We start from the raw sequence: 10,299 nt of genomic DNA on the forward strand, positions 1-10,299 counted from the left end.
CACTCTTGGGGTGGGGGTAGTCAGAGAAAGGGATTAAAGTGGAAGATAACAGATCTGACAATTATGAGGCACCAGCTGTATACATTACACATGCCATCTCCTTTAATCTGCACCACGACCCCAAGCTGTGGTATGGAGTTCAGTGCCATCCTTAGCCCCATTTCCCAGGTGAGCAAACTGAGGCCTCCAGGAAGTCCCGTGAGCATGGTTTGGCAGTGTGTCAGAGGGAGGGAATATTTACGAGGTCCTAAGCATTGGCTCTGCGTTTGTTCACTTAACCCTCAACAACACTACGAGGTAGTCCTGTTTATACTGGTCTTTTTAAATGAGAAAACAAGAGGACTCAGAGTTAGGGAAGGAGGTCCCTTGATCAACGGCACAGGGGAGATTTGAATGGAGGTTTAGGGCAGAAATAGTGGGCCAGAGCTGGGCTAGGAAGGGCACAGCAGCTATTACGAAGGGGTCCCCCAGGGGGAGGGGGTCGGGAAGTCCCTCTCTAGTGCACCCCATCTTTGATTCAGACACAGGCATTTCTGTGGTGTCCTTCATTCCCTACCTGCTGCATCAGGCCTCAGCCAGCAGGCACTCAGGGGCCCTGGACACGCCTTTGAGACATTACTCACTTTGCAACATGAGCTTCCATGCACCTTATAGTGTCTCCTGAGGCTGCTGCATTAGTGAGCCCCTCCCCACTCCCCATCTGCAGGGAAGTTCCTTCCCCGGGAAGGTCCAAGACCCGGGCATCAGCGTGAGCCCCCCGAAAACCACGTCCAAGCACAGAAGTGTTGTATCACCAGCCCAAGATCAGGCAGCACAGCAGGAGACATGGTCCAGCACTTGGGCCTTGGGCCCCTCTTCCCAATCTAGCCTCCTGGCTGTCACCAGGGCCTGTGCCGTATGCTTCAGTGTAACATGGAGAGAAGGCTAAAACCCCCAGGGCCTAGCAAAGCCAAGGGCAAGGTCCAGTCTGGTGCCCATGAGAGCTGGAACTGAGGTCACCGGTTCTAGGACTTCTGCTGCTCTTTGGGTCCTCGGGCTGCCGGAGTCAGTTGCAGGCACCGGTCATAGAATGACATGGGGGTCCTCGGTTGCTTTGAAGGCCATGCCTGCCGCTCATTTCTGCCTGTACCCCAGAGTGTCCTCTGCTGAAGTTGCCACAAGTGCCGAGCTGACACTTCGATGGCCCTAGGGCCCCCGGAACAACTGTGGGAAGAGAAAAGTGGGGCAGCTGGTCATGACTGCCGAGGATCCCACCCCACCGTGCAGACCCAGGAAGGGAGCCCCATTGGGGCAGCGCTGGAGCCAGGGAGGGGTGGCTGTACCAGAAGGGGGCAAAAGAAACCAGGGCGGCACCCAGAGGCCCGGTTCAGCCACTGGCTGGATGCATAAACCTGGGTCGCTCTGGGCCCGTTTCCTCACCTGTGAAATAAGTAACAAGGTTCGGCTTTGAGAATCAGAACCGAAATGGGATTTTGAGTGAAGCAAGCACATTGCTACATGCCCGCAGGCCTTAGGTGGGAAGCATCACATAGGCCATTTCCTTAGCTTTTACAGCCGTTTTGCAAGTAAGAACATAGAAGGGTGGAGAGGTGACTCAACTTGCCAGGCCACATAGGAAGTAAATGACAGAGTCAAGATGCAACCCCTGTGGACCAACAACAGGGCTGAAGCCAGGCACCAGGGGAGATGGCAGTGGAGCTCAGAGGTCCCTGCCCCTCCCCCCATCACCTTGGCCCAGGTGAACAGAGGTGAGTAGAGGCAACCCACCCCCTTGGGAAAACCAGCCATCCCTCCTGGCTCGGCTGTCACTTACTCTTTGCTCTCAGCACAGGCCAGTGGAGGGGCCAGCTTAAAGCAGGTGGTGCCCAGAAGGTCCAAAAGCATGTTGGCACCTGTGGGTGGGCTGTGGTGCCTCAGGAATCGTGCTAGCCTGAGGGCAGAGGCAGGCTTACGCCAGGGCAAGGCCTTGCCAGCCAGTGCTCCTTCCCAGTGCCTGGCAGCAGGCAGCCCACCCCCAAGGGCCCAAGCAGGCCTCACCGGCGCGTGCAGTTGCAGAGGAAGAGGGTCTCTGGGGAGCTATTGAGCAGCTGGAACTTGGTCTCCTGGGGCCCGATCTGGTGTTTACACTGATCCAGGTGGCGGAAGCCTCGGCAGGCCTGGTGGGTGCCTGGGGGTGGTGCAGTGGTGAGGGGAGCCCAGTCCCTCAGGGCAGCCCCACCGATACCCACTGCCACCCAGAAGAAATACCAGCATATGGACTCAGTCACACACACACACAGGCTCACAGGCTCCTTCCATCTCATGCCTGCATGACCTCCCAGTGTCACACATGTGGGGCACACACACAGCGGTGTTGCAGTGGTGGGGGTCCAGAGTGCTGAGGACGGTCAGAAAAGACTTTCTGCAGGCAGAGGCTGCGAGAAAAAAAGAGGAGGGGAGAGTTCCCCAAGCAGAAGGCACAGCATGTGCAAAGGTCCAGAGGCGGGAGAGAGCAAGCTGCTTTTGAGGAACCAAAAGGCAGTAAAGTTGACTTGTGAAAGCACAGTTTAGACAGAGGGGTACAGTCTGCAGAACCAGTGCCCGAGGGCCCCAGGGTGATGGGACATTGTCAGCCGAGGTAAGAGGAGCCATGGTGGGGGCTCAGAGGGAAGGGACATTGTCAAGTCTGGAAGGTACCAAAATCTCTCTGCTGCAGTGTGGTTTGATGGGAGAAGTTGGGAGACCCCGGGAAGAGTTTGGAGCAGGAAAGGCAGGAACATGGGGCCCCCACGCATGCACAGAGGCGGGGACACTTCCTCACATCAGGGTTAGGTTCTGAGCTCACCCTGAGGTTTTAGGACACCTTGTGGCCCCTGAAGGCCTGAATGGGCGACATCCAGCCGGGCCGTGGGAGCCACGTCTGGCCTAGAGGAGGCCATGGTGGCCTGGAGGGCTGTGGCATTGTCTTTGCTGGGGTGCTGGGACCCTTCTTGCTGAGGTGGCCACTTCTGAGGGTGATGCTTCTGTCGTGATTTGCTGGGGGCTGGACTCTGGGGGTTAGGAGTCAGAGGGATGGCTGGGGAGCTCCAGGAGGTGTTGTAGAGGGTCTTGGGCTGGAGGCGGGCAAAGGGTATGGAGCCATACGTTCTACACCTAGGAGGTGGCAATTGATGGCAATTGGAGACCCAGAATCCTCCCTTCAAAAAGCCTCCCAGGTTCAGCTTCATGGAGACAAAGGCACTGTCAGCCCCCACCCAGCCATCCCACTGGGTATGGGGACCCCAAAGAGGGGCTACATCCTGGCCCTGCCCTGAGGAGAGGATGGAGGGGACGACATCATTGCCTGGAGGACAGACATACAGCCTCCCTCCCTGGGAAAGGGCTCAAAGCGGCAGCTACGTACCCACCCCACCAGTACCACGCCACACAGGCCTCCTGCTCCTCCAGCACGAAGCAGGGGATCCCCAGCACATTGAAGAAAGCCACGCCCACGATATCCGAGATGGAGTCCTGCTGCTTCTGCAGGCATTGCTGGAACCTGCCCCAGAGTCCGCATTCAGGTCCCTGGACCACGGAGAGCCACCTGGCTCCTCCCCAAGCCCACTCGGCCACTACCAGCCAGGTGGTTTGGGGTCCAAGAGTTCCTTCTCCACGCAGGCCTCAGCTTCCCCACCTGTACAGTGGGTTCCAGCCTGTCTGGTCCTTTAAGATTCCCATGAACCCGAGTTTCCACACCCAGGAACTGTGTAACTCTGCCCCTCCTTGTGCCCCCTGCCCCCTGCCAACCTGGCATCACAGTCACAGTGAGAGATGGTGTGGAATCGGTAGTTTCGGATCCCATAGTCATACTGGAAAGGTGAGATGGTCTGTGGGCAGCGATCATGTTCCCGGCAGCAGAGATCGGGGCCCCGGAAGACCCCTGCAGGGAACAGAGAGGGCACCAGCTCAGCAGGGTCCTGGGTACCACACCACCTATGCCCATCTGACACTGGGAGCAGAGACCTGGTTCTCACCCCAGTCCTGGCTGGCCTCAGGCCACTCACTTGGCTTCTGCGGGACTCACAGTTTCGAAGCTGAAGGAGGGCACCCGGGTACAGCCTCTGCTGGGCAGCTCAAAAGCAGGCCACCTACCCAGGAACCCATGCCCATGGAAAGATCTTCCCAGGAGGAGTCTGGAGGCAGACGCAAGCTCACGCCCAGACACAACTATGAGGCCACGAATGTGTGTGGAATGGAATGACAAACAGGCGGGTGGAACCTTTCTTGCTGGCTTGCTGAAGCGCTGTCAGGGTGCCAACCTGCTCCAGCTCAGGTGCCAAGTCCTCCCCCGACACCCCCATCCGCACAGACAGCTGTGCTGAGACTGCAAAAACAGCCATTTGTTTTCCACCCTCTGAGCAACAGCACTTTTTAGGGGAACCTTCCCCACGTGCCCAACACATCCCACACCCAAGCTCACGCCAGCCCTGCAGGAAAGGTGTCGCTTCCATTGTCCGGGTGAGGAAACTGAGGTTCAGAGAGCACAAATGTACCAAACTGGTATTTGAACCCAGGCCTTTGGGTCTCATCCTCCACTCCACTGGGCATGCTGTGCTCCCAAAGCCTCCTCTTAGGAAATAGCTTTTTGGCTCAGCGGACCCCCGGACCCACCCCAGCCTGCCCTCGGATGGTGACTAATGGGGACTCCCAGGCATGAGCAGGACCTTTTCCATCTGTGACCTCATTGAAGCATCCCACGATGAAGCTTGTGGCCACCCTCATTTTACAGATAAGGACGTTGACGTTCACAGTGTTAAGTCACCCCCCACCCCCAGGGATGCACAGCCTGGGAGAGTGGAGGCTGGGGTGAAAGGCTGAACTTCCCCCACCTCAGCCACCGAGCCCACAGGCCCTTGGCTCACCCAGCTCCGTGGAGTTCCCGGCGGAGTCGCCAACTCCGCACCACAGCGTGCCAGGCAGGGTCCAGCCCCTCTTCCCCCGCTGGTGCGCTACGCCAGGTGCTCTGCTCTGCCCTGCGGCTCGCTTCTCCCTCGCTCCTGCTGCGCTCTCCTCAGACGGTCGGCAGGCCCCCCGCTGACTCCGGAGAGTGGCCAGGGCTCTCTGCAGCTCAGGTCCAGGGGTGTGGATGAAGAAGCCCTGGGTGATCTCGCTGGCACAGAGAGCCCCGAAAGCTGCGGTGAGCTCTGGCTTGTCCTGCCGGCTACATGCCTGCAGCCTCCCGTGCCCATCCCAATGGGCATGAAACAGGGCCAGTCCCTGGGCATCTGTGCCCAGGAAGCTTAGGGACCCCAAGGGGCTGCCAGGGGTGGGCCTGGCCAAGTGACAGGAGGTGTCGTACCAGTGCAGGGCAGAAGAGCCCCCCAGAGTAGCCCTCAGGAAGCTCAGCACCCCCAGTAGCACTCCCAGAGTGCCCATTCCACCCTGGCTCATCCCTGTCAGGCAAAGTCCCCAGGATGGGACACCCATCCCTGACAGCCCATGAGGCAGCAGCTCAGAGCTGAGCGGAAACGGTGCCCTGCAGACCCGGTGCAGCAGGGCCAATGAATGGCGCTTTGGGAGGAGTAGGCAGGAGGCTGGAGTATGGGGTGATCACAAGCTTGTAACTGAATCCACCGGCTGGGCAGGACGCTGATTGGCTGAGAGTGCACTTGCCAAGGCCCACGCCCCCACTCAACCTGCTTTTCTCATTCCCACCCTATCACCTGCTGCCTGCCTGCCCGGGTGGGGACTATGGGAGCCTAAGCCTTGGGCCTCGGGGACGGGGTTGGGGGTGGGGCAGGAGAGTTCTGGATCTCCCCAGGGAGGAATGATGGCTCAGGGGCTCAGAGGAGGCTCCTAGGGTCCTCATTTCCCTTCCCCAGTAGTGGCTGCCGCACACCCCGCCTCCATGAAGCTGGCAGGGCGCCATTGGCCTCAGCCACAATTGGATGAACGAGGTGAGGGCAGGACGGAGGCTCTGTGTCTACCCACGCCCAACTTCTGGAAAGGGGAGGCTTTAGGGAAAGGGGGTAGCTGTGCCCTGGCCACCTAAAGTGCTCCCCACCAGGTGCTGGCTCTTAGAATGGCTTCTGGAATTCCCAGGGGACAGTATCCCTGTGGTCCCCACTTCTGGGACTCCAAGCACTGACCTAGTTCCTGGTCTGATTGACAGCGGCCGGAGACACAGCCGAAACAGGCCTTGAAAACAACGCGGGGCAGGGCTGATGCTCTGGCCTTGAAGGGACTCTGGGCCGCAGAGGAGCACAGGGTGGCTGAGGAGCCTGAATCTACAGCCACTTCCATCCTTGGACTATGGCCACCTTGAGGACACAGCATGCACCGTGTCTGCCAAGAGACAGGGGTGGTTCATAGGTCAGGCTATACCCTGCACGAGTTTCTATGTCCCAAAGCCAATATCTCATTCAGCATCCAACCATCTGGAGAGGCTGGTGTGCTCCCAGCCATAGTACAGGTGAAGAAACTGAGGCTCCGTGAGGGTGTGTCACCTGTCATCCCTCAGGTGACAGGCCCCAGCTGGGGAAGGGTTAGAGGCCAGGAGTACAACTCTCGAGGGGCGTGGCCGGGACGCTGACCTGTCTGCCCATCTGCCCGTCAGTCTGCTGCGCTCACAACATTCTCCCCACCAATCTCCACCCCAGTCTCTCCCAGAAGGATGCTCCCAGTGAGGCAGAGCTGGGGACAGAGCTGGGGACAGAGCTAGGGAAGGGGAGCTCATTGTTCAGAGGAGGGGGTCGCTGCAGGATATACAGGCCCATCTCTGTGGCAACGAACCAGCCTGGACCTGTGGCCCCAAATGTCATTGCTGGGGACAATAAAGAGAAGTGAGAGAAGGTGGGGGATGCTCAGGAGCCAAGCTCCTTATTTCCAGAGGTTGGGAAAGCGGGTGTGGAGTAGAGCAAGTGGTACTGGGAAGGCTAGGGAGGCCTGGTTCCCACAAGCAGGACAGAACCGAACAAAGGTGGGTACCTCTGGGAAGAGTTATCATTTCGGTGACTTTCCCCAATTGTAGGAACCCACCTCTGTCCCCGTTTTTCATACTAGAGGGCCCTTCCCTGAACACATCACACAGGGAGGCTGGGAGGTGCCACGGCAGGAACCCAACTTCCAGGGTCAAACAGACCTAGCTTGTGTGACCTCAGGGTTAGGAGTCATACCTTCTCTGAGCCTCAGTTTCCTCATCTGTATGATGGGCATAATTACAGTAGTCACTTTGTAGATGTTCAGAAAGACTCTCAGCACCGTGACTATCACCCGAAACACGGTCACTAAAGCCTCAGGACACCCCTGGACAGAAAGCAATTTCCTAGGGAGAAAGCAAGTCCCCAAGCCTCCATGACAGCTGGTCCAGCTAGACCGCCACTTGGCTGTGTGACTTTCGGCTTGGCCCTGCACCTCTCTGGGCCTCAGTTTCCTCCTCTGTTCAGCGAGGGGTACAGTGAAGTTGACTTTTGAGGTTCCTTCCTGTCTGGACCCCAAAAAGAAAGCAGGCTGGGTCCTGCCCAGGCCCGGAGGGAGGATGTCACTGGGTTTTCCCTTCAGATTCCACCTGGCGGCCACGTCAGTCAGCCTACAGAACAGGCTCTGGGGCCCTGCCTTCCACTAGGCGCCCCGCAAAGGCCTTGCAGCAGCGGATGACAGGAGCCAAGCCAGCAGGACAGGACAGAGCAGGCTGGGCCCCACAGACAGAAGGGGGCAATGCTTTACTCTGGGCCCCCCACACTAGGGTGGGGCAGGGGGGTGCCGGTAGGTAGTGACCGGTGGGGGTCCATGGGAGAAGCTGTTTCTTCCCCGCTCCCTGTCTCCCCCTATCAGTCCCCATCACTCTTGCCTCCTTTTGGCTTCTCTCTCATCTCTCTGACTCTTCGTCTCTTTTCCTCTCTGATTCTGACTCCTAACTTTTTGTCTCCTCCATCCCTCACTCTCTCCATCTTTCTTTCTCTGGCTCTGACTCTCCATCTTATTTTCTCTCTCCATTTCTTTCCTATCTCTCTCACTCTTCCTTCATTGTCCCTCCATTTCATCCTCTTTCTTCCTCCTTAATTTTTCTCTCCCCTCTCTCATCTTCTCTCCCTCTCTTCTCCGTTTTCCTCTTTCTGTTTCTTTGTGTCTTTTGCTTCTCTCTCTCATTCATTCCGTTTCGCGCTCATATTTTTCTCTGTTCTTTGTTTCTGCGTGCCTGCCTCTCCGAACTCTTCTTGATTCCTTCTTTCTGGGTCTGCTCTTCCCCTCCACACCCTGACCCCAGGCCCAGGACCTGGAGTACCCACCCTTTCCTGTACTCATTTCCCAGCTGTGACTTATCTGGTGCTCACAACCCCTGCCCCTCCTGGGCAAACAGGCAGGGCGGGGCTTTTCTTCCCACTGTTGAGATGGGTGGATGGGCCCTGGAGGAAAAGTGATTTGCCAGAGTCCCAGAGTGAATGGGAGGAAGCCAGGCCAGACTAGCCCTGGGGTGTGGGGAGGGCCTTCCTTGGTCCCAGAAGAGTCTTGGCTCCCCTCCACCAGACTCCCTACCAAAGGGCCTTCCTTTCCACTGCCCGAAGGGTACCCTCCCTCTGCCCCTTGGTGCTGGCCCTCCCCATCCCACCAGAAGGCTCTGCAGCTCCGTGTGCCTGGAGAATGGTGCGGGCAGTGCCCAGCTCCAGCACATTCTGTNAGGAAGCCAGGCCAGACTAGCCCTGGGGTGTGGGGAGGGCCTTCCTTGGTCCCAGAAGAGTCTTGGCTCCCCTCCACCAGACTCCCTACCAAAGGGCCTTCCTTTCCACTGCCCGAAGGGTCCCCTCCCTCTGCCCCGTGGTGCTGGCCCTCCCCATCCCACCAGAAGGCTCTGCAGCTCCGTGTGCCTGGAGAATGGTGCGGGCAGTGCCCAGCTCCAGCACATTCTGTATTCATTCAAAAACAAATAGTTACTGAGTGTTTACTATGTGCCAGGCACAGAACAATGCCCTGGCCAGAGCGAGAGAGGAAGGGAAGGGCAACAGAGCATGCTCAAAACTTGCATAAAGAGAAAACTCCTCCGGGGGGGGGGGGGGTCCGGCAGCCCAGAGGAGCCAGAGCTGGGTGCCAGTTGGGTCCTTCAGGAAGCCACAACCAAGACTAAGTTGGGAGTGCAAGGGATTTGCTGGGGGAAATGCCTGTCAAAGATAAAGAGGGAGAAAACAGGAGTGGGCAGGGAGAGCCTTCAGACTGTTGCAGATCTGACATCTGTGAAGACAGAGGAGAAGGGAAGGAGGCCTGCATAAGAAGACCCTCATACTGCAGTGCTTTGCCCAGAAAATCTCAGCGCCAACAGGGAATTCTGCTGCACAGGTTGCCCTTCCGAGAGCCGCAGTTGGGCAGAATCGGCCAGGCTCTCATGCCCTGGCTGAGCGCAATCATCGGTTGGGGGCTGCCCAGGAAGAGAGTGGTACCCACTCTGGTGCTGCTGTGGATGCTGATGGCTGCCACATGCGGGAACTTACCCACCCATTTGTCTGAGGCAGCTCCCGCTGCAGACCAGGAGAGGAAACCCAATGGGGCCGATGGAATCTGGCATCTGAGATGCCGGGGCTAAGGAGTAAGAATCTCTGGGTACAGGATTTCCAGGGAGGAGTTCAGCCCCTCGTGCACCTGGTATAAACAAAGCCCAGCCCTAGGTCTGAGGGAATAAACACTGAGCCCCACTATGTCTAAAATGAGACATCTTGGCAGATAGGAAGAAACATCTTAGATTCAACTTAACAGCTTATTAAACTAGGAATAGAAGCCCTGGCTGGTGTGGCTCAGTGGATTGAACCAAAGGGTCACCAGTTTGATTCCCAGACCAGGACACATGCCTAGGGTGCAGGCCAGGTCCCCGGTGGAGGTGAGCTAGAGGCAACCACACATTGGTGTTTTTCTCCCTCCCTTCCCTCTCTAAAAATAAATAAATAAAATCTTTAAAAAATAAACTAGGAATAGAAGAGAGAGAGAGAGATGGGAAATCAGAGATTACAGGACTCACTCTACATAACTGAGCAGCATCAGAGACTGTGGTGGTTTGAAGATGTGCACCACCTTTGCTACTTGTCCCTTTTCATGGTGGGCATTGTTCCCTCTCCCCTTCAGTGTGACTTAGTCCCCCCTCGCTTTTCACAAGCAAAATGTGGCAGAAGCGAGGTCACTTCTGAGACTAAGTCATAAAAAGCACCGTGCCTTCCTGCTTGCTCCCTCTCACCCTGGGGAAGCCAGGTGACACATCACGAGGACACTCAACAGCCCTGAGAAGAGGCCAAGGCGATGAGGAACCGAAGGCGTCTGTCAACAGCCACGTGAGACACACACTTGGAAGCAGATCCTTCA

General features: G+C 57.4%; 1 protein-coding gene across 1 annotated transcript; it reads right to left on the reverse strand.

Annotated features, from left to right (window-relative positions):
* Nucleotides 1-47: 47 nt before the first annotated feature.
* On the reverse strand, nucleotides 48-5,626 carry PLA2G3 (phospholipase A2 group III). The gene is made up of 7 exons (XM_037052545.1): nucleotides 4,881-5,626; nucleotides 3,766-3,898; nucleotides 3,383-3,517; nucleotides 2,825-3,132; nucleotides 2,038-2,167; nucleotides 1,814-1,930; nucleotides 48-1,203 (listed from the first exon to the last, which is right to left on the reverse strand). The coding sequence occupies exons 1-7, from the start codon at nucleotides 5,443-5,445 to the stop codon at nucleotides 1,005-1,007; spliced, it is 1,587 nt and encodes a 528-aa protein (XP_036908440.1). The 5' UTR covers nucleotides 5,446-5,626; the 3' UTR covers nucleotides 48-1,004.
* Between the last annotated feature and the right edge of the window lie 4,673 nt (nucleotides 5,627-10,299).

This window comes from Sturnira hondurensis, unplaced genomic scaffold (genome assembly GCF_014824575.4).
Source record: "Sturnira hondurensis isolate 20B ecotype Veracruz unplaced genomic scaffold, ASM1482457v3 Scaffold0007406, whole genome shotgun sequence".
Taxonomy (NCBI): Eukaryota; Metazoa; Chordata; class Mammalia; order Chiroptera; family Phyllostomidae; genus Sturnira; species Sturnira hondurensis.

Excerpts from the sequence above, each read along its gene's own strand:
- PLA2G3 (XM_037052545.1), bottom strand. The coding sequence starts at position 5,445 with ATGGGTGTCCCATCCTGGGGACTTTGCCTGACAGGGATGAGCCAGGGT. Across the intron at positions 3,899-4,880 it reads CGGGAACTCCACGGAGCTGG|GGGTCTTCCGGGGCCCCGAT; the intron begins GTGAGCCAAGGG and ends TGTTCCCTGCAG. Across the intron at positions 1,931-2,037 it reads CTCTGCAACTGCACGCGCCG|GCTAGCACGATTCCTGAGGC; the intron begins GTGAGGCCTGCT and ends CTCTGCCCTCAG.